Raw genomic sequence first — 25,580 nt, forward strand, 5'->3', positions numbered from 1 at the left:
GATCGTCGACAAAACGGAGTGTCGAGTGAGTCTGGACGCTAGCCTGTAAAAGCCTGTTAATTCTTGACTATTTTTTGTAAAGGAGGTATCAAATTAAAGAGCAGATATTGAAAAAAAAATGTGGTTTTCTTTTTGAAACCCAGATACAGCCCGCCAAGTGACTTTGTGGAATCCCCTCTTCAAATTGTTTTTGCTCACTAATAATAAAGAATAAAAAATAATCTAGATTATCTAGATAATAATTCAGATGAACGAGGAGATTCTAAGCTTTAAAATGGTAGGTCATTTGTCTATGGTATTTGTGATTAAGTTATAATAAATCATTGATAAATCTCGGTTTCGTTTTTTGTGAGACGCGCTGTATATATTCTTGCCTCTTTTTTGTTTAATGTTATATAGGGCCCCAAAGTAAAACAGCACAACGATGGGACGACCCTGTTTAAGAAATGGATGAATAAATAAAGAAATAAGAAAAAATAAAGAAAGAAATTCAAAAAAATAGTTAAAAATAGATAAATAAATATTTTTTTTTTTTTTAAAGAGTTGTGAGACCATTGTAAGACAGTGCTTGTAACGATAGCTGAAATAAATAGTTGACACATGGTTGAATTTTGATAATATCCAGGATGGACACGATGAAGCTTCCCGACCTGTTCTGGTGGTTGGTGCATCTAGACTAATTAAGGCTTATTAATCAGTTAATAAACGAATGAAAATCACCTTTTTTACGTGTACACTGGACCCCCAAAAGAACAGCTTGTGGCTGAAGAGGGCCATCCATCCCACAAGTGGAGAATAAATAAATAAATACATAAATAAATAAATAAAAAAAATGAGAACGGTTCCATCTTTTGTACGTGTTAAGTATTATGATAATGTTGAGATCGTATGACCATAGGCAGTGAGCGGCGTGGGGGGAGGGGCTCCAAAAATGAGGAAATCCCCTGCATTTCCATTCATACCCTCTCCCCCGTCCCTCGTAGGGTGGTAATTTTACATGATTTATTTGCATTTAGGCATATCAGGCATAAGAGTGCTATTTTATCTGGTTTCAATGGTTTCAAGGGTCAGGTAGTACATTTGGACAAGTTGAAGGGACAGTCGGGGGTCCGGTATGTCCAAACAAATCAAAATGGCTTCAAAAAAGGGAGTGTAAAATGGCTGCTGACACTTAAGAATGGGCATAGTCTACCTTGGAGAAATGATTATGGTGTCTACAATATGGTTTCAAGGGTCAAAAAATACCTTTGAACTGGTTACAATGATATACAGTTGTTCAATTTGTCTAAAAATACAAGAGGGTTTTAAAAATTGAGTCTAAAATGACTCGCATCACTCAAAAATAGTCAAAGCTCATTCAATACTAACCCGTTAAAAACTAATTTTGGTGTCTACATGCGGTTTCAATTGAAGGGTCAAATAATGCATTTGGACAAATAACAATTAAGGATGGACAGTTTTGCATTTCGTCCAAAAATCCAAGATGGCTTCTTAGTTTCCGTAAATATTTGTTTATTACTAACTCATTAAACAAAAACTCTTCCCAGCTTGCATTAGCGTAGGCAGTATCATTAATGAGTGAGGGCGGATTCTTGTGTGTGTGAGTTTGCGAGTGTGTGATAAGTGTGAGTAGGAGAATATACATTTGTGAGAGGAGGGACTTGTGGATATGTGTTTGTGACTGTGGGATAAGGGTAATAGGTGAGGTAATTTATATACTTGTGGGTGTTAGAGGTCGTAGTACTTGTGGGTGTGTGTTGGTAAGTACGAGATAAGGGTGGTATGAGTGTTAGACGGCGGGTACTCGGCATTTGTGAGTGTGGGATAAGGGCAGTGGGTATGAGGAGAATATTAATAGGCCCTACATGTGTGTGCGTTAGAGGGTGTGGTACTTGTGCGTGCTCAAGTATGATAAAGGGTTGTTTGAGTATTTGGGGGTACTTGTGGGCGTGTGTCTGTGAGCTTGGGATAAGGGTAGTGGGTGTGATTATATAGGGACAGTGTTACTTGTGAGTGCATGTTAATTGGTGTGGGTGAGAGAAGGGTTGTATGAGTGCGAGATGGTGGGATACTTGTGGTTGTGTGTTTGTAGGTGAGGAAAAAGGGTAGTTGGTGTGAGGATATATATACCCTACATGTGGGTGTGAACTTGTGTGTATGAAAGGGTGGAATAATTATTGATGTGTGCTTGTAAGTGTGAGTGTTGAGCTATTGTGGGTGTGCGTTTATTAGTGTGGAATAAAGGTAGTGGATGTGAGATTATATAGACCTTTGTTGTGTTTGGTGGGTGGGTTACGTGTGGGTGTGTATTTGTGAGTGTAGAATGAGGCTCGTGGTTGTAAGAATACATATAGGCCCTGAATGTGGTTGTTACAGGGTGAGATACCTGTTGGTGTGGCTTGGTAAATATAATATAATGGTTGTATGAGTGCGAGACCTTGGGGGTACTTGTGGACGTGTGTTTGTGAGCGTGTGATAAATGAAGTGGGTGTGAGATTATATTGGACCTTTTAGTTGGTTTTAGAGGGTGTGTTACTAGTCGTCAGGCGTTTGTGAGTGAGGGTGCATGGGGAGCATGTGGTACTTGTGTGTTTGAAAGGGTGGAATAATTATCAATGTGTGCTAGTATGATGTGTGTGAGAGTGTGGGGTACTTGTTGGTGTGTGCGAGTGAGTGTGGAATAAGAGTAGCAGGTGTGAGATTATATATCCCTTTGTTGGTTTTAGAGGGTGAGGGTGGGGGGCATATGGGGAGCACCTTTGGGTGTATGATAGTAGGTGTGAGAGAAGGATTGGTGCGAGAGGTTGGGGTACTCGTGGGTGGGCGTTTGTGAGTGTCGATGTGAGAGGGTATGGTACATGTGTGTATAAGAGGGTAGAGTACTTATTGATGTGTGCTAGTAAGTGTGAGATAAAAGTGAAGTGTATGAGCATGGGGTTCTTGTAGGTGTGTGTTTGTGAGTGCGCGATAAGGTTAGTGTGTGAAGGCTCTACGTGGGTGTGGATGATGTTGGTCATTGGGATGTTGCATTGTGGGCTTTGCGAGAAAGTGTTTGTGAGTGAAAAATCTGCATGGCTTTGGCTTTAGAATATGCATAATTGTGGGTGTGAGATGATATATTTAAGGTGTAGCAAGCTGAAGTTCTTTTGCGTGTGTGGGTGTGGGTAGATACGTGTGTTTTTTAGTGTGAAAGGCATTAATGTATTTATGGAGTTGAGATAATGTATACACGTGTATGTATGTAAGAGTTTGTGGTTCTTATTGGTGCGTGTTTATGAGTAATGCATGATTTAAGCTGGGAGATATTCTCTCTTTTCCCTCTCTGATAACATGCATTGTAATTGGTCTGGTCTTGTTTACAAAGAGATGTACCTCTGCTTAATTATAGAGAATAATGGCATTATTGAATTTTCATATTTGATATTAATTGGATCAATCACGGTCATGTGTAAGATGTGTCAGAGCTCGCATTTGTGACATCGGTGGGGCAATTGATCAATGGAGTATTTGAATTATAATAATAACAACAATAAAACAAAAAGGAATACAAAATAATTATACTCAAAAGGAATTATTGTGAAACGGTTGCTAAATATCGAGGGAAAGATGATTAAAAGGAACATTAAAAAAAAATCGTATTCTATTATTGTAACCGGTTTGGAGCCTCCAACTCCGAAAATGTTCAAAATCTCAAAACTGTCTGGAAAGAATGAGTGATATATGTACATTTTGGAAGATTCCAAAGATATGTTGTTTATCCCTGATTTGGCAAGGTTAACAGCTACTGCGATCCCGCTCTATTATGAGAGCGAGTCAAACCATCTTTTTTGAAGGGTAATTGAAAGCAAAACAAGAATTGTGAATTGAGAACAATATCACTATAATAATTATTTTAAGTGATCATTATTTAAGATGAAAATATCGATATTATTATCTATTACTATAATAATACGGTCATCATCAATATCAGCATTCGTCATCATCATCAGCATAACTATCACCACCATCAGCAGTAGCAGCAGTGTTTTCATCACCATTATCTACCATCATCATTATCATCACCATCATCTTCATGATCGTGGATGGCGTCAGGATTGACTAAAATGAGAAGCTGAAACTATTTTGATATGAAAATGAACTGTAATATTCAAGATTAAGGCAAGATTTATAACAAGAAAAAAATACATATATCACCAATTTCTCAACGAACATCAAACAGATGAATAAAAATATTGTTACATTGTTGAAAAGCAGCGAAAAGCAGCTCATAATTTGAGAATTTAAAAGGTATCTATCACATACAAATAACATAATTATAAAGACAGTAATAAATGTATTCCGGGCTTAAACACGGTTACTCTGATCGTTCGCTCGAGCATCCAGGGAATTTTATCATAGCAGGAATTACGAATGAATAATTATAATCGTAGAAAAAAAATTATTGATTGAAATGATTAGAAACAGGGACGCATCGGTGTATTTTGATCAGTATTTTCGTTTAAAATTGAATTACTGGGTTAATATCGAGTAAGACGACCGACACATCTTTTTCATCTATATTTTTCTCTGTTTGTTCTTTTTTTATTTCGTTTCCATCCAATTTTCTCTTTTTTATTACGTGACAAATCAAAGGGGGCAGTCATCCCCATACCCCTTCCCCGTTATCAGTGCCCCTAAATTGCCCGGGTCCCCCATGAAATTCATGTACGACTTAGAGCTGATATTTTCTTCGACAATCATAATTTTGATATCTTAATGCATGCACGCATACTGTGTATGATATAGGTATATGTAATTGGAGATCACTATATACATTTGATTTGAATTTTAGTAACACAATATTTTTGAAATATACTTTTCTATCATAAAAAGCTCATTATTTGGTTATTTGGAACTTCATGGAGAAACGCAGTAATACGCAAAACACAGAGATATCATACTAAATAATCATAACCTACATTTGTATCTTTATATATAATTTGAATATAAGGAACAAGGATGATAATTGAAATGAAGAAACAAAACGAGGAAATATGATAACTATCTTAAAGAAGTCAATAGGAGACTCTGAGATTTCCCGGAGTTTGTTCGGTGAAAAATTATTTTATATGTGTTGTGTTCAAAATTTGTCGTGGGGTTACGTATTTAAATAAAGCATGAAGGCCGATTGTCCAATTTTACAACGTATAAGAGAGACATGCGTGTGAATGTGAGGTTCAAGTGAACAATAGTAGATAACACAGAGAGTCTGCATAATAATACCTTGGTCACATTTGCTCTACGGCGGCCGTACAGCGAGTCGAAAACAGCCTTTTAACATTTTGTGTACCAACTACATATAGATGGTTTGAATTAAAATTAATAAAACGGCTGTTTTCGACTCGCCGTACGGCCGCCGCACAGTGGGCCGGGGTGAAACATAAGTGCGCCAAAAGTCATTTTGGGCAATTTCAGATTTTTAATTTTTGTCATGCCCAGCTGAAAGACAACACTTTGAAGAATGCTTCAGCAAAATATTTCATTCTGGAATTTGCATAAAGGTTGTTAATTTCCTACCTCAAATCGTAAAATGTGACATTTTGCGAAATGTCGCGTATATGACAACCTAGTTGAAAAACAGGCCATTTCAAAGGAGGTTTTTCATGTAGGAATCTGAAAAGGCTCCCACATAATCCTGATATATTCATTTTTAGTGTGAAAGGGTTCAAAGTAGATAAAAGACACCTTTCAGGTGGCTAATAGGATGATAATTCCTCGAATTAGGCTGAAAATTCATGTTTTTTGCATTTACATTAGAAACGTTTAGATTTCCGTGGATTTCCGTCTAAATTCTATAAGCATCATTTTTCCCGATGTCTAAGCTTTAAATCGATACCAAATTTAGCTGCCCGTTTTCGCCCGTTTTCATGTTTTACTTGACACAACACCCCAAAAACCTGTTAAAAACGGTCATTTTTACACCGCGCAGTCATCGTAGCGCACCGTATGGGTGTACATTGCCGTACGCTTTTGCACGGCTAGGACAATTCCCCTTCCATTCCATGAAAATGACATGAATTCCGGGCATAATGTAAACAAAATAAAGGTTGCTAACGCAAATAAGGGCTATATCCAGACCTCTCCCAGAGATAAAACTTACTTGTAGAATAATTTCAGCCAAAAACACTCCTCATAGTGATACATTCGTGGTGTTATATACTCTGTGTTTTTCACAAGTCAACACAGCCCGATAAACACGGTTGATATTTTCAGATTTTAAAGGTTTTTTTAATATAAATCTAATTAATTATCCTTTTAATGCCATAAAATTATTTTCGGCATCTCATACACACTTTTTAGGAATGTGAGAAGCATAAACCAACATTCACTCTGGTCAATCTTAAAGTAGCACATAACACAAAGTTTATATACTACACATTGTTTAGCGTAATTTGTCTTTTCACAGCTAGGTTCTCAGTAGCCAATCAAAATTTGGTATCAAGGTGACGTCATATCGGCTTTAAATTATGTTCAGTCGATTCTACGCCCTAAATTACCCATAATCAACATGTTAAAGTAAAAATCTAATACGGAATATAATTTTGGCGCACTTTCAACTCATTCTGGCCCACTGTGCGCCGTAGAGCAAATGTGACCTAGGTATAAAGCAGTGACGTTTCCCAATGTTGTTTTAATGGTTTGGGGCTAACATCACTTGTTTCTTTATGGCTGCTGTTTGTTCGACATCATTTGTTCTCATGCTGGAATTACTGTGGTTCATTACACTTTATTGCTGAAAAGATAATATTATCATATATTTTTATATATATATATATACACTCGGCAAAAAAAGTTCTTGGACACTTATAAAAGTTAAAATATTCCATATAGATATTTGATTAAAGGTAAATTATTGTATGTCAACATGACCAGACAATATTCCTCTTCCCGTATGACATGACATTTTCATGTGAACAGTCATGCATGGGTGATTAAACGCTTTAAACAATAGCAATGTCAGAAAAAGAAAATTGCAAGAAATTATCAGTCAGTGCATGGCTGGTTACAGGCATTGAACAATAGCAATGTCAGTAAAAGAAAATTGCAAGAAGACGATCAGTCATTCTTTCAGTTGTGAAAGTTTGTGTGTCATTAATATCCATTAAACGATAAAAGCAAACTTAAAGTCAAATACCACTCTAAAAGTGAAGAGATAGCTGTCCACCTTGGATGCATCACTATTCCACTGGAATTTTAAGTCAAAGTTAGTCGATGAAAAAAATGTCAAATTTCAGTATCTTGGCATAAGCAAAAGAAAAGTATTCTTATCCTCCTATCTTCTACAGGGGTGGTGGCCCTAGGTCGACCACTCCTAGGGCGGTCTGTAACTTCATCAGTAGCCAAATACCGCTGGTTCAAATTCAAAATGGGTGAAACCTGGAAATATCGAGCCACTTGTCTAAATGACTGCCCAGACTGCAACATTCCTATTGCTCTTGCACGCTCTTGGTTGGAAAGCTTCATCTTAAAAGTGAATGTCCAAATGAGCCATCTCATTATGCATCTCATGATGCATCCCTAAGCATTTAATTGAAATGAAAACTACCTGTTGAAATTGTTGAATGTATGCCTACAGGATGGCCATGATCATTAGCATTTGAATGGTCCATTTCTTGCAATTTTCTTTTGCTGACATTGCTATTGTTTAAAGCATTTAATCACCCATGCATGACTGTTCACATGAAAATGTCATGTCATACTGGAAGAGGAATATTGTCTGGTCATGTTGACATACAATAATTTGCCTTTAATCAAATATCTATATGGAATATTTTAACTTTTATAAGTGTCCAAGAACTTTTTTTGCCGAGTGTATATATATATACAGTGCGTCCAAGAAAAAACGAAACCGAGATTTATCGATGATTTATTATACCTTAATCACAAATACAATAGACAAATGACCTACCATTGTAAAGCTTAGATTCTCCTCTTTTATCTGAAATTACTTAGATTATTTTTAATTCACGCATAAGTGAGCAAAAACAATTTGAAGAGGGGATACCAAAAAGTCATTTGGTGGGCTGTATCTGGGTTTCAAAACAAAACCACATTTTTAAAAAGTTCAATATCTGCTCTTTAATTTGATACCTCAATTACAGAAAATGGTCAAGAAATAACAAAGTTCTGGTTATTTCAAATAAAGCTTGAATTTCAATAATTTCATAAAATGAAGAGGTTTTACATGCTAGCGTTCAAACTCACTCGACACTCCGTTTTGTTGACGATCAGCCATGCATTAAGTCTTTTGTTAACCGTGCGATAGCTTCTGTGGGAAACCGGTGAAAACACGTTTATTTAATTAAATTATGGAAATACAAGCATTGTTTCGAGGGAACATAACTTTTTTACTTCTAGACCATTTTTTGTGATTAAGGTATCAAATAAAAGAGGAGATATTGAACTTTTTAGGCATGTGATTTTCTTTTTGAAATTCAGATACCCCCCGCCAAATGAGTTTTTGGTATCCTTTCTTCAATTTGTTTTTGCTCACTCATGCGTGAATGAGGAATAATCTAAATAATAATATAGGATATTTATATTGCGCACATATCCACCTTGTTAGGTGCTCAAGGCGCTCCTATATTACCCGGCTAAGCTAGGCGTTCATGGCGCACACAGCTTTTTAATACTGTAATAATATCAGATGAAAGAGGAGGTTCTAAGCTTTACATTGATAGGTCATTTGTCTGTTTTATTTATGATTAAGTTATGATAAATTATCGCTAAATCTCGGATTCGTTTTTTGTGGGACGCACTGTATAGTGCATATAGGCCTACTCTACCAATTATGATACCACTGATTCACTGAACTACTTTGGAAGATAATATGACGGGCGAAGATTGCAATGTTGATAGTATATGTACTGTATATATAAACTCCGCTATTTTTCGTTCGTTATAAATAAACACTTATTTAAAAAATTCATGCTAAATATTGCATATATTAGGTATTATATCTTATTGGCATGATAATAGCAAGGCATGGATGCCATCTCGGTCACCTTCATCGTCATCACCATCGTAATCATCACCGTAATCATCATCATTTTACTTGGTTTAGACGTTGTCACTTAATACAAAGATAGGCTTACTTAGGCTTGCTTTTGATGAAATCAAATCTGAAAATAAAGAAGTATAGAATGACTTTCTTACTTCAAGTCAGTGCCGTTAATCACAACGGCGAGTAATGAATATATACCGGGAAGGGTAAATCAAGCAAAAGATGGTATTTGATCTATTAAAAAAATCCCCAAACTAACATTATTGTTATAGAATATGAGAATGAGAGTAAGAACAATTCTGACTGACCTATCTAAGACGTGGAAATAAAAGATACTTATGTATTCGTGTTGCTGGAGACTTTCACAATCACTGTGCACATCGTATTTCCATCATGTCAATGATAAAATATAATAATAAAAATAGTCACTTTGAAAACAAACGACTCGTAATGAAATTTTGTTTATGAGGTATATGTTTTCCATAATTTTACAAAAATAATTAGGATAGAAAAGGAGGATGCAGATGTACCTTTAAATTCTGTAGATGACGACGATTGTCATGATGACTAAATGAGCAGTACGGTATATGTCAGCAGCAACAGATGCAGCTATTTATTCCACCATCATCAGATGTAGAAAATGAAAAATAAAGGAGACATGAACAGAGGTTAAGTGAACACTTTGATACCGAACGGAATTATGGAAGATAATACTGTAATACACTGGAATTCAGCTAACAACTATTCAACAAGCACCATAAATAATTAGCAAGCACTAATTTCGTTGTTGTTATCCACGTTCTTTGTTTTGTTTGTTGTAAGTCAGGCGTGGAAGATTATCGCACTTTGTGATCAAAACTTCATAAAGGAGCACTTTCTATTATATTTCACATCTGTGAAGAGGGTTTGTATCCCCTTGGCCTAATAGCAGATGATGCAATTCTTAGATCCTCTATCATGAGTAAACCCATGTGGTAATTTAGTTTAATTACCATTCGGCCCAACCATTACTTGGTCTAATACTTATACTTATATTATACATCATACGTGTATAATACTTAACACTTACTTTATCAGAAGTCTATAAGCGCTCTCTATAGTATAATAACCATGGCCTTAGCTGAGCAGCTGTTAAATTCCTACCAAGTACCCGTTTACCTCACCTGGTTTGAGTGCAGCACGTCCAATGCGGGCAAATGTATTGATAAAGGAAAACAATCTATGACTTGGAATCGAACCCATCTCCCTCAGATCGACGGACGAGAGTCATGACGACTAGACCACGACGCGACCTATCATTTATTCTAATGCCCAAATATGCACAATGTTATAACTTCCACTTCGTCTAGGTATTCTTTTGAACTTTGTGACATAAGAATCTGGTTCACAAACAGTTCATTAAATAATCGATTAGGTGACAGTGGATTAAGCGTCTATGTTATTATACTAAAATAAAAAAAACCTACCGGAATTCAGAAAAGAGGGTAAATTGTATAAATTACAATAATACTCTATGACATTTATATGAAGCGATTGTTGGACTTAAGACTCTGTGTAGAATAAGCGGTAATGTGCCACAAAAAGAATGACATCCTATCAAAGAGTGCAAGAATTGGCAATGGCTTATATTTTTCTCACCTTCCGATGTAGTCAAGTCTTTGTCACTCGAGCCAGCCCGATACAAGTGTGTTTTGCCTAAGGACGTACCATATACCACAGCATGAAACCCTGGGTAGGTTCCACGGCCATCGCCCTCGACTGAATATCTTCCGTGGGTAGCAACCATCCATTTTGAGCACATTTCGATCCCATCCTGTATTTGTAGAGAATATTCCTCATCCCATATTACCTGGATGAAAATCGCAAGAATTTACAATAGGGGGGTTTCAATATAACGTCAGCTCATTTTATGCACTTGCACTTTATGCACAATTAGGACTTGCCACTTTCGTAGCTTTTAGACCTTCTACTTGTTTTGTACCTGATTGACCAGCCTAAAAAGAGGAAACGCACTGTCTTCGATTGGTTTGAAAGTATAAGACATTTCATCATTTTTATATAAAGAAAGACAATCAAAGTACGGGATATGGATGTCCCTATCCCATATAGACTTGTTCGATCAAGGCCTAGGAAAACACATAGCCTACACACAGAAGATTTCTGACACTGACAACCTGACAGCTCCCTAAAGCATACCGAGCATTATCAAACTAAAGGCTAATCACAAAAGTCTAATCAAAGTCTTTATCTGCAGCTTTTCCTATCGTCATATTTTTATTTTTTTTTTATTTATATATGCATTTTTTATTATTACTTATTTATTTATTTAATTCATTTACATATATATACATATATATATATATATATATTTTTTTTTTTTTTTTGGGGGGGGGGTCTTTTTTGGCAGGGGGTCTGGAAGGCGTATCACAAACAAAAGGGAGAATTGTGGAAGAGACAGGATGCTAAAACGGTAGCCTGCTGGAAGTCGGGACTACTAGATGGGGGTACTACCTCATCTATATACTAAGGGAGGAAATTAATATGCATAACATGGATCATATTTTTGCTTTGGAGGTACTGCAGTGAATAGTGACATCGTGGTGATTAGAACATGAATGGGTAGAGATCTTTATTTAAGTTAAGTTGTTTTCACCAACATGTAATGAGGTACGCACACGGCCTACTTATACTTACCGATAGAAGTTGATTGTTTCGGTAAATTGAAATGCCTCTGAAGTGCTTGCACTCGGCAGTTATTCCAATATACGTGGTATCATTTGATGACGTCTTGTTGAACTCGAAGACTGGAATCGTTGTTCTTGTGACATACTGCTTGATAGGGTTAACTCGAATCATTGACGGATCACTGAAGGAATTATTATCTGAACTCCTCCCTTTGCTATACTGCATTACTGAGATGGGTTTGTCTGCATGCACGAAAGTCATGTTTTGAGAGGGGTTATCAACTGTGATATAATCTCCCATGTTCATTTTCACAGTATTGTCATTGTATATCGCCGTTGTACCATTCCGACTTGCTACTATCTGAAATACGTAGCCGGAACGTCGTCTTGGGAACGGGCCCAACACATGAAGCATTCCCCATGCTTTCACTGGAGCTAACTGTTCTGCGAGATGGTCACAATACTTGAGGCCTTCAGGCACATTAGCACATTCAGAGCCAACTGTTACTGCAATCGAAGAGTTTGCGGTGATCCGAGATCCTGTTATGTTTGTATATTTTGAGATCAGTTGGAAAGATTCAAAAGGTAGAAGAACGAGTCTCAGAGTGTCACCATCGTTATATGTATCGTTTTGGAGCTGAATGGACGAAGTTAGAAATATTTTAACCATCACTATCTTTTCGAAAGCAGATATTATTATAGTGTCATTATACACACCAGATATCAGGGTTATAAAGTATTCCTTACCAAGGAACTCCGCGGGTATCAGGGAAAATGTGTCCGATGATTTGAATGCGAGGTTATATGAAACAATTGCTACGTCTTGCTCTGATGTTACAAAGACCGTTGAATTGATAATTCCCGCTTCTGACTTCTGACTTATCAGAGACGCCGGCAAGGTATAGTTGTATGGAGTAGACCCAGGTGGCAGGATGATAAGGTCTTCATAAGATCTTCTTGGGAACGACACTCGAATGTCGGTTTCTTCTTGTCCCAACGTTTGGAAAACCATACCAATAACAAAATGAGTAGAACCACGGTGATTCGCCGTTGGGGCGAATATGTACTCTCTCCCACAGTTTACGGAAAGAATGCAGAATGCAAAAACCCCTGAAAATTAGAAAAGGACATCTAAAAGTGTTAGTATACATGTATATCAACCACCAACACAATCTGACAGTCATTGTTTGCTTGTATTAACTAAAATTATTCTGAACGCCTTACTTGAGTTACTGCTAATGGACTTATAATCATGTGCTTCAGATATTGGTTTGGCGGTAACCTATTGTCGTTGTTTATTTATTGCTACAGCATAAAAGAAGTTTTGATAAAGTATTACGCATCCGCCACCACTGTTTGATATCTTCTGACACCTGAAGCACTGTGTAAATCCACAGCCCTCAGTGTATTTCTTCCATCATGAAAACGGTGTTAAAAATATTATGCGATTTCTGACCCCAATGTTATGTCTGCATAGGGTCAAAGTTGCAATTTTCCTTAAACGGGGTACTCATTATTACTATTATTTTTGATAATCTAATAATCACTTTCACACGCTAAGAATTTTCTTATTTGTCGAAAAGATAATGATAAGAAACAATGCTAGATCCACCAGTTAGAGACTTTGAATCTATGTTCACTAGGGAAAAAATTGTGGGTTCACTTAAGAGAGCGTCATTTTAGTCTCTCTCTATCAAGACCGTTTGCGACATGTAATATATCATTTTATAAAGCAGACCTGTTTATTTCAGTGGATGGAACAAATTATAACTTCCTTGGGGATATGAGTGTAAAAGGGCTTTCACAATCGCTCTTGCGATCGTTTGCGATCATTTGGTCACAATATATGTTGCACACAATCGCAACGGTTGTAAGCATTCGCACCAACAATTGTGAAAGGGGCTTAAGTGACACCTCCTCGGAATTGATAAACTTAATTTAACAACAATAATGGTTAGCCTACTATTGTGCCCAATATTGTGGCTTAAATTATCGTTGCGTCATCATTATTAGAGTTGTTTTGCAATCACTACGCAGGCAGTTTCTACAAAGTACCGATTCCTTTGAAAATGCAAGTCAAATCACAACTGACAGCGGGGGGGGGGGGGCTTTATCAAAAGTTGGTGGTGTTGGACCGGGATAGCCGGTCGTATGAAGGTTTGGACCGGAAGACAAATTGAAAATATGACGTTTGTTCAGAGTCCAGGACTATATTGAAAATATGACTTTTGTTCGGAGTCCAGGACTATGCTGCTGTTTTGATTCGCTGATTTTCGACAGAGGCTGTTTTGTTATTGAATGGCTTTTGATAAAGATTCCCTGCGTTATAGAAAGTGTCTGCGTTGTAATTTAAAAAATACACTGTTATCAGTATAGTGTTACTTCACCTATAGCATGTATAGTGACCAATGTGAAGGAGAAAGAGCTAGCTTGTCGTCTGAATTCCATTCTAGAAGAATACAATGTAATCATACAAAATATTGAATTTACATCGACCAAAAATATATAAGAAAACATGAAGAACACATTAAAAACAAATAAAAAATTGTTGAATGAGTATTTTGAGTTTATAAGCATGCGTAACTATTTTGTCTGTTCATTTTCAGCATCTTACACTTTTTTCTTTATCGTTATCTTTTTTCTGTAATTTAAAGCACCCTCACACCTGACCGAATATTGGCGGACGACGGGTGACGAATGGGAAAAAACACGAAATGCACGCGAATTCAACGAATTCAAATAAAATTTCCGTCAAATCACGCGATCAGTAACTATTGTAAAATTTTATCAACGAACAGTAAGCAAAGGATAAATATGACATGCGAAGGTTCTCGATTTTTCGGTTCACCTCTTTGAGTAGATTGCAGCCGAAGGCGAGCGAAGGGTTGATATAACCCAATAAGACGAACGAATAGTGAGCAATGGTTTGATATGGCGTGCAATTAGAAACGAAGACGAGGGAATAGATCGGGCGTTTTTGTACTTTTGTGTCATCGTGTTGATTCGTTAAGGGTTCTTTCGAGATCGGTCCACTTTGCGCGATGAGGGACTATGCGTGACAATAGCACACGGACGATAAACGAACGATTACCGCAGAATAAAAAAGAGATGCGAATTCAAACAGATGACCAACGATTTTTCAATTCGTCGGGAAATTTTCCGAGCGAATTTGAATAATCGCAACTGTTAGTTCAGTTGGTGTACGAACCCAAACACGAAGAGTAAATATGATTTACTATCAGTTACCATTAAAAACGATTTTTTTTTTTTAATAATGCCTTTCACCAGCCATCGCAAGGCATATTTCAGGCAATTCGGTTAGGTGTGAGGGGGCCATTAAAAATAAACTATGGTCCCTTTTCTTCCATCGGTCGAACATGCTTCTATGCTGTAACCCCTTCCCTTCTCAAACATTGCATTTTTTTCTATTCACATAGTAATAGACATAGCTATACCAAATCATCAAACCACCGTAATTAATGACTAAGTATAAAGAAAAGATGCAGTTCATAAATCCAAAAAGTCACCCGTTTGATTAGAAGTGGTTGAGAGTATTTTTCCTTCTATACAATTTTAATCACTGGCGTATATAGATGGGGGTGTAATGAATCAATCGACCCAAATAGTTCTACCACCAAGAAAAAAAAAGGAGGAGAAAAGGACAAAAAGGTTATGATGTCATTTTATAAAGATCATGTCAAAATTATTTAAAAGGTCAAATATTCACTCGCTCGCATCTAGTTTCCCTTTAAAATTTGCCCCATCAGTCATGTTGTGCCCCCTCAGATTTCTTTGGCCCATTCTACTATCAATTCAATGACCATACTACATTTTCCCCCACTTATAATTGCAAGAACACTGTCCCAATAAAACTTTCTATACCATTATACAAGCTTGAACTCTCCCCTCAAACTGAAAATTACATATTAAGAGGCATTGTTTTTTTAGGAGAAAATGTTACACAACACCATGCTGCTACCTATTAATTATTTATCTATCTATCTTGTACATGCTAGATAATCTTAGCTTTTGCAATCCTACGTCAGGAACAAAAACATATTGGCGTCGTGACAGCAAATAAAAACCTCTGTTTAATATTATATCAAAGCTATTGCACTGATTGGAATGAAACTTTACATCCTCTCGCCTCAAACTCCCTCCCTCTCCCTCTATCTATCTTTCTATCTCACCCCCTCCCCCGCCCTCAATCCCACTCTTCCCATTTGCAACAAGGGTCACGATTTAGAAAGGAACATGTGGTAATTGTGGTAATAGTGGTAATTGATTAATTTGAGTTAAGACTGATGACAAAGAAGGGGCGGAAGAGATACCAACCATTATTGAAGGCCCTTCCCTAAGAAACTGACATATACATCACGAAATAAGGAAAGGCGACAAAAGTAATGATGTAGGTTAGAAAAAAAATAAACACATACCTGTTACAGATCGATGAGATGAAATCATGCAGCTATTAAGAATTTTAAATCCGGATATACCTTTCAGTGAGCTTGAAGAACGCTGATATCTGTCAGGGAGAAATCGATGTTCCAAATAACCTCGTGTACAAATTAAAAATAGCGTTTCATATCAACAGATCGGTTAAGTTTTGTCTCTTTTGTTGTAGATGATAAGTGCTTTACAAAGGGAACTCAAAGCATTGGATAAGGAATTGTAACACCACACTTTGTGCCAGAAATATAGTGGGGCAAAACACAGCTATTGGAAACAAAATAAAATTCAATTTGCTATCAAAATGAATAATTTTAGGCTTATCTACTTTTGCCATATACCTGTATACTTTACACGCTACTGGAAGCAAAGTACAATTGGAAAGAGTCAACCTGAGTAAGACCTATGATAATTTGATTCGATCGGAGCAACTGTGAATTCACCATCGACTTCGCCAGCCATGCCATCTGGAAAAGAAAACGTCTTGAAACTTGAAGTTCATCCAGTTGAAACAGAAAGGAATCGACGAAACCGAAAGTTCACGGCTAACACGCCAATAAATTCGTGTAAATCCCTTTGCCCTGAAAAGCGGAAGTGCTGAAGCACCCCCAAAGATTTTCCTTTGGGGTACTGCGTGTATTATTCTCCATAGGCAACACCCCATTACTTGGAATTCCGGTAGGTCTGACAAAATGGGGAAATGTAACCAAAATGACCCACATTTTGCTTTTGAAACCCCTTTTTAACTTATATATTTTATTGCTAGTCAAATTTCTCGGGATCTAAATAACTTTCATTTTGTATTGAACCTTTTTTTTTCTTGTCAAATCTACATCAGCATCCCTAGTAAAACAAAAACGTTCATAGGGTCCTGGTAAATCCGTGACGTCATGCTATTCAAGTCGGGAGAAGGAAACAATAGATCACTCCCCAACACCCCCACCCCCCATCCCCCTGAACGATATAATAGGTTCCCCGTTCAGATTTACGCCCGTGCGCCAATAGCATATAGTCTGTCGATTCATGAGATAGCTGTAAGTTCAGAATGCTTGGTCTGACTCCAACTTCTTAAAATAAACTTGATAGATTAGCCTGACAGTAAGGACGTGTTTTTCTCGCTATCGGCATGCACTGTGGGGTTGCAAGTTGAGATAGAAGGCCGGGGGGGGGGGCTTGGCCCCTTTATAAACAACACATTATGATTATAGCGTCTATATCTCGGCGCTTTCAAACGACTTGGATATTATTACCCCTGCTTTAGCTTGGCAAGCCGTACCTGCTTACAGCATGCAAGCATTTCAAGGAATAAATTCCTACATGCAGGTACCCATTCACCACACCAGGGTTGAGTGCGGCACAATATGGATAAATTTCTTGCTGAAGGAAACTATGGTCGGAATTTGAACCTACGACCCTCTGTTTCAAAGTCCAAAGATTGATCCACTGGGCCACAACGCGCAACCATTCTTTTATTTATTTATGTATCTATTTGTTTGTTTATCTATTTATTCATTTATTCACGTTTGTTAGCATATTTTGGGGATAACAATTGTTTATGGTAGAGAATTTTGACGTTTAACATTTTCCATTTCTTTATTTATTATCTTTTATTCTTTTATTTTATTTTCATTTTTGCTTGGCTCGATTTGCTTGTACACCGCTGCCCACCCTGTCCCCTCCCCCATCAATTATTGATGCACCCCTTCATGTACCTATTTTTGTCAGAGGTCGCTTTGATGCCAAATTCCTCGGAGAATCAAAACCGTTAAAATCCTGAATGCGACTCGTGTTTGGGAAAAATCATTTCCACACCTACCCAGGTAGATCTAGGAAATTAACCTCCTCTAAAGAAATAATGGATGAAATATGGAGAGAAGGGGTCAGTCTAAGAATGAATAAAAAAGTAACTGACTTAATTTGCTTCCGTAGAAAATCTGTACTTACCTTTGTAGGCATTACCGTCACTAGCCACGATTTTCTATAGAATCGCAAAGGATTGCTTCCGGTTTACTTTTTTTTGTTATAGAATCATATAATCACGCTTTTCAACAGATTGGAAGAAATTGGAAGTTGCAGGGTCCTTGGAACCATTTTTTAACAGGGCTGCATACGTACAAAGCAAAAAAGGGTGTTTTCGATCTTGAAAGAATGGACTTTGGTAAGAAAAAAATTGACAGGCGAAAATAGGTTTTCGCTCTCAAATGTAGGAGATTTGGGTCAAATCTTAACATACCAACCTTATTTCCAAGAAGTGCTGCGTAGACTGTATAAAATACATAGCACCCCCCCCCCAAAAAAAAAAAGTCTTAGGGGGTGCATGTTTCAGCACCCCGATTCCCTCGGCAATAATGGGGAGAGGGGGTCACAGTTGGCCTAGTTGAGACCTTTTGGGGATGCAACAAGACGGGGCATATGTTGTTGGGTTGGGGTGAGAGTGTGTCAGAGAAAGAGAGAGGGTTAGGTGTGTGTGTTTGTGTGTGTGGGGGGAGGAGGCTGTGTCAAGATATTTTTATGGTGTGTCTGTGCGTGTAAAATCGACGGAATAGAATTATACGGAGGTAGAGAAGAGAGAGAGAGAGGGGGAGGACTTACGCATTACATTTCATTACATACTTGACCTATGACATGCACTGGAGAATACATTGATCATGTGAACATAATTCATATTATATAGACAGAAAAGGGACTGACAGTAACATTTGATACCAACGAGCAACTACTATTACCATCTGTCATTCGATCATGTTAAAGGTTAACAAGGCGAAACACTCAACCAACATGATTAGAATCATGAAGGTGATAACAGATTGAATAACATCGTAGGGATGGTTGCACGAACGGGCTTGTGGGGGGGGGGAAGTCAGCATGTGTGCAATGTATTATGTAAATATGTTATTTTCTTTAACTATTCATTATTTATTAGTTCATTAATTATAGGTAATGCACTTTCTCATTGTAGCGGGCGATATTTAGCATCACTGGTATACACCTTTTGGACATTAACGACAGGCATATTTCCCGTGTAAGAGTATGTCCGCATTGTTTTTGTTGAAAATAATTTGTGTATAATGTATCAACATTTTGTTCACACAGTATTACTGCATTATGGACTTGGGTTGAGGTATAGCTCCAACCTTAATTTTTGATAAGGAAATGTGTATTTTGTCCCGAGTTTTGTATAAGGAAAAGTGTATTTTTAATAAAGAAAATTGCATTTTGAATAAGGAAAGTGTATTTTCTGTTTCTGTTTATGGTTACTCCCGCAGGAACTCGGCAGGACAGCGTTTTTCTGGTAAACGCCAAGCTGGTATATAACCAATTACCTAGAAAATATTTTACGTTTAGCTTAATCAGTCATAGTGACTGCCCTTATCGACGAAAGATATTTCTCTCGGGCCTTTTTATCAAAGTAGAAACAATGGCAGAGTGTGGATTCGAACTCACAACCTTGCGATTATGAGTCCAATATTCTAACCACAGGACCACACGACCCGTTGAATGAGGAAGTGTATTTGAATAAGGTAGTGTATTTTGAATAAGGAAAAATGTATTTTGAATGAGAAAAAGTGTATTCTTGATAGGAAAAAGCATTTTGAATAAGGAAATATGTGTTTTGAATAAGGAGAGAGCCATTTTGAATAAGGAGAGAGTGGTTTGAATAAGGAAAAGGGAATACGTAGCTTATTTCACAATTTGAAAAATGGGCGGGGGTGGCTTCAACCGTGATTGTGATTTTTTTTTTGCATGGTCAACCCCCTCCCACACAAACACACACACACACACCCCCACACATTCGGCTTTTGAAACAGTTCCGATATATATTTTTGGGGGGGTGATAATAATGAATATATTTGATGGATTTATTTCATTGAATACCAGGAAATAATAATGATAATAATAATACTCAATTTCTATATATATATAGCGCAAATTGCAGTTAAGTCTTTTAGGAGTATCCCACCCGTTTTGGGCCAATATCCCATTCATCTGCGATTCGTGGCATTTTGCCCAAAAATATTGCAATATTTCTGGTTTTCCATTATGAGCCATCAAATACACTGTATAATATAAATATCCATCAACAAACATGAAAACAGTTGGGATTCAGTCCACCCAGCCATTTCGATAATAAATTGATGATGCCATGACTTACCAGTGAACTGTATGCGGCACTATTCAAAACAGCGAGGCACATTGGTGTACGTAGCAAGATGGTTCAATACAAATGTGTATCCTAACTCCCAGGTAGTATATATATGTATTAAAGATGCAGAACAGTGCAATCACCAACGGCGCCAATGTCATGTCGCTTAATTTGCATGTAGCCAGCGCGAATGTTTCCGTTTTCGCACATGCGCATATTAAGTTGGTCATTTAAGGGAGCAGCACGTGATTGGGGCGCTCGGGGGCGGCTTTAGCATACGCACATAGTCTCTGCGAGAGACTTGTGCCATGAATTATGAACATGGATAACTTTGGTTTAGAGGAGACGAGATTTTGTTCTCATCTGCACGATTCCAATTATTGAAATTAATTCATTATGATTATTTAAAACTTGGAGAATTCTTGTACAGTTGCAACCAAAACATTGGAAGAGAAAGGCATCGTTATGTGATTTTTTCGGCTGAACGAAAAAGTTATTTCGCAGAACCGACATCATTACTTTTTTTGAGCTGAGTATAATATAATATCTCTTTTATGACTTATTGCTTGAGTCCAAATGCAATTAATCCATGCATGTAAAACGACTAACATACTTTTTGAGGGGATTATGACTGTAAATGCAATGATTTTCCGCCCTTTTGGGAGGCTTGCATCCCCTTCCAGAGCACTGTCTATGGTCATACGATTTCGGTACACATATTTTTTTTATTTAAAAAAAAAATTATAGTTCGAAATAGACATAAAATGAAATACTCCGAAATTTTGCTTTGCCCAATTGATCGTGGGCCCGGCAAACGCTGTGCATTGTCAGATCGATGAGGCTCTATTCCTTTAATCGTTGAACGCCAAACAGGGTAGCAGCAACTCCCAATGTAATTTTAATCATAGGACGTACACAAAATGAGTCAATACTGAGTCATTTTATCTTGCTTTTAATTTGTTTATTAATAAGCATATATTAGTCTAGAGTAAATGACTAGTAGTACAGGTCTGGAAGCTTTTCAGTATACGTGTCCACCTTGATTAGTATAAAAAAGTCAACCACGTCAACTGAGAAAATTAAATCTTTCATTAGTACCGCACTGTCTTACAATGGCGTCACATCTCTTAAAGCATTTATACTTATTAATAAATTAATTTATTTATTCATTTCTTAAACAGGGCTGTCCCCATATATACATATATACAGTGTGTGCGTGGGAGGGTGTGTGTGTGTGTGTGTGTGTGTGTGAGGGTATGTGTGTGTGTGGGGTGTGAGGGTGTGTGTGTACATATATAGGTAAAGGAAAAACATTATAAAAATGCTTTTCATGTATTACAGATTCAGGAATTAGTGCAAGAAAAAATGTACAAAGAATACCACTACTGTGTTATGTTTACATTACACCCCCCCCCCCTCTCTCCCCAGAAAAAAAAACGAGAACAAATTAGTCTCCAGTTTTGTCAATACAAATTTAGATATAATAGGAATGTACTACAAAACTATTGACAGGAATGAGAAAATACATGTACATGTATAGGGCAAAAGGTGCAGGGTAGGCGGAGAAAGGAGAGGGGGGGGGGAGAAAGTGGGATGTAGAGAGCCATTATTAAGATATTTTAATGTAATTTACATGCCAACATTATTTACAGTCAATTCAAAGGAGTACCCTGGCTTGAAAAAAATATGTTTACACATAATTTTATCGTAAAATTAAGCGAGATAAAATGCTTAAAATTTCATCAAAATCAGATTTTGTAAATATAACGAGATTTTCCAATTTTAAGTTTGATAATCTTAATTTTAAAGTCGCAATGCACACCGCCATGCCCGCACTTTCCTTGTTCTAGTTATCACATAATATCATGATCATTTCTATAATTTCGTGAGTGTGATATTTCTCACCTGTCATGCCTGTAACAAAATAGGTTTCAGCAGTGAATATCTAAAACACTAAATCAGTAGGTGATCCATTTTTTTTTCATTTTCCGAGAATAAAATATGAATAAATATGCATGTAATTTTATATAAAATTAAAAAAAATACATGGCGATATAGTATCACAAGCTTAATTATTCATGAAGACATGCGTGAAGCTGTTTCACCGAAATAATGCAAAACAAAATATTATGAATTTGCTATTTCTTGTCCGATTTTCATGAAATTTGCAGTGTCCTTTTGTTTTCTGATTTTATTTCATTTGTTAAAATGAGATTAATTTAAACAATTACACAATCTAATCAAAGTTAAAAGCTCGTCTTTATTCTTTCATATCTGAAATTTGTTTCGTTCACAACTTCGAGTCAATAAACTTCAAAATACCATAATGTGTAAAAATATTATTGTATAAAAATTATATATACTGAATATAAACACAAGTTTACATAATGGCTACAAATAATTTACATATAGTCTCCATCTACATATAAAATGTTATTGTATACAAGATTCCAATCTTTGTCTTCACTACATTTTTTTTTTCAACTTTCGTGTATTTGGTTCTTCATGATGCAGAATACACATGACTATATCGATAATCTATTCTATATTCGAGTATATGTAGGCCTATATATAATTTGCTTAAGCATCTGATTACTTAAACGTCTATGTGACTGCAAAAAAGGTTACCTAATTGTACACATGTAGGTTATATAATGATTAAAAGATGGGAGATGTCTGATCTGGCATATAACAATAATAATAATAGCACTTGAGGTTCCTGAAATGTGCGTGTGCGTGAGTTAAAATGGATGTGCTTAAATGTGTGCGGGCGGTCGGCATGTGTGGGATTATATTGGATTGGAGGCTGACCATTGAAACTGGTAAGTAGAAATAAAGAAGGAAAGAAGGAAAGAAGGAAGGAAAAAAGAAAGAAAGAAAGAAAGAAAGAAAGAAAGAAAGAAAGAAAGAAAGAAAGAAAGAAAGAAAGAAAGAAAGAAAGAAAGAAAGAAAGAAAGAAAGAAAGAAAGAAAGAAAGGAAGGAAGGAATGAAGAAAGAAAGAAAGGAAGGAAGGAATGAAGAAAGAAAGAAAGGAAGACACAAGAGGAAAGATTAATAAATAAATGAATAAATAAGCAAATAAATAGGCCTAAATAAATGAATAAGGGGGGAAAGAAAGTATGGAAGGATGGAAAACAAACAAGGAAGGGATGAAGAAAAAAACTAAGAATATTAAAAGGAATTAAGAAAGACAAAAAAGAATGGGATGAAGAACAAAAAAAGACTAAGGGGGTGTTGCAAGAAAATATTTGCGATCAATTGCAAATATTCTGTTGCAATTTTACAACTGATAGATCAACGTTAGCTGTAAAAAATCAGATTAGACTTCTTGTTTCAAGGAGCAGATTAGCAATCAATCACTAATTTGCAATTAACTATAATACATATGATTGATTTGGGGACCAAAAATAGACTTGTAATTGATCGCAAGTTTCTTGCAACACCCATTGCAATATTAAAAGAAAGAAGTTTAAAAAAAAGAAAATGGAGAATGTATCAATAATGTATCCATTCCTGTCTGCTATATGGCAGATCGTTATATCATAACTATGATTATGGTTGTCCAATATTTTTTAATCCATATTCTGTAGGTATGCTGATTTCACAGCATAATTCGATTCAAATGGAATCATTTGATATTCATCATCCCCATGTACAGGGTCAGGGGTTTCGTAGATATCTTCTGCTGTTTGTTGTCCAGAAGGTTGGTTGTATCGGGTGTAATGGTCAGCGGTTTGCTCATTCTGCTTTGTCCGAGGTTCATTGTCCGATGACTTAGGGGCAACATTGGCTTCATGAGATCTGAAACCGAAAGACAAATGCACCCAAATATAATGTGAACACACCAGACAAATGGCCACAAGTTTGAATATAATATTGAATTTCCTCAAAATCGGTACTTGTTATGACAGTTATGATATATAATTTCATAAAGCTCGTTTATTTATATGCAATCTTGCAAATATACTTGTTACTAAGTTAAACCTTTGGGTTTCTACCCAAAGGTTTAACTTAGTAACAAGTATATTTGCAAGATTTTGTAATACGGAACTATTGACTGAATCACAGGAAGTTACACCTATAGCAATTCCACATATTTAGGGAGACACCACCAAATTTTGTAGCAATATAATAAGAATTATAATAAAGTACATATTATTCGTGACTCTAAGTCTTAACAAGTTACTTTATATCATATGTCACTGAATAATTCTTATCTAATAGCTACCTTGACCTTAGATCTACTCGGAGGGATCCTTTGCATTGTCCTAGTTTTCGACCAAGTTTTGTTCTCTTTGAAATATCAACCCATCTATGCAAAGAACCTTCGACACTATTATACTTGTACACCCAGGTTTATATCCACTTCAAAACCATACTTATTCAAAGAATGAATTATTTTTCCAGCAACCGCCTTCCTTTTAATTTTTCCCTAACTTTTCTCTCCTGTTAAAAGCACGCGTATAGACGCAGTTAGCAGTGATACGTTGGTATATTACCTGTTACGTCTGTAGACGAGTATTCCAATGATGATTATTATCATGATGAGGAGAAGGATGCAAGAGACTGATATGACTATTGCGCTATAATCCATTCCACGGTGCAGAATTTCTGACATGACTACGGGTGGATAAACAGAAAACAAATTACAAGGCTTGGCATTATCAAAATTTTATTAAAACATGGTGAAAAAAAATCATCGTTAGATAAGTTTGTAAACTCATTTACTAACCTTTGAGATGTCTAAGCTGAATTGGTTTCATTGCTGGTCCATTCACGTAGTAAAATTTCTGTAATATGATAACAGAAAACATAAAAAAACACATACATACACTGTAAAAACTGTGGTGTTAAAACTGACACCAATTGGTGTTAATAGAGGACCACACCCTGAGGTGTTAAAATAACACCCTAGAGATTGAACATAACACCAAAGAGTGTAAATGTAACAACCATATAGTCCGGGGGCTGGGGGAGTTTATTCAGCTAATCAGGTACAAGAGGTTTGATGGTCCCAACATGTTGGCATGATATCAGTGGTCAAGAAAATGTGTTGCTGCCGGGTCATATCCTGTACGGAAGGCCCAGAGGACCCCATTTTTGTCGGCCATCTTGGATTTTTCATGAAAATCAATTATTTTAATATTTTTGCACAAACAATGGAAAAATATTAAATGAATACGCATTTCACAATGATTTAGACAGTAGAAATCGATTGCAATTGTTTTTTGGACAGTCCGGTTAATATTTTTTGAAAAA

At 36.5% G+C, this 25,580-nt stretch overlaps 1 protein-coding gene across 1 annotated transcript; it reads right to left on the minus strand.

The window, feature by feature from the left end:
• Positions 1–9,930: 9,930 nt before the first annotated feature.
• LOC135156031 (IgGFc-binding protein-like) lies at positions 9,931–20,476 on the minus strand. Its single transcript, XM_064107030.1, has 6 exons — positions 20,330–20,476; positions 16,164–16,252; positions 14,115–14,176; positions 11,738–12,837; positions 10,682–10,892; positions 9,931–9,995 (listed from the first exon to the last, which is right to left on the minus strand). The coding sequence occupies exons 3-6, from the start codon at positions 14,173–14,175 to the stop codon at positions 9,931–9,933; spliced, it is 1,437 nt and encodes a 478-aa protein (XP_063963100.1). The 5' UTR covers position 14,176; positions 16,164–16,252; positions 20,330–20,476.
• Positions 20,477–25,580: the final 5,104 nt, after the last annotated feature.

This window comes from Lytechinus pictus, chromosome 11 (assembly GCF_037042905.1).
Source record: "Lytechinus pictus isolate F3 Inbred chromosome 11, Lp3.0, whole genome shotgun sequence".
Classification (NCBI taxonomy): Eukaryota; Metazoa; Echinodermata; class Echinoidea; order Temnopleuroida; family Toxopneustidae; genus Lytechinus; species Lytechinus pictus.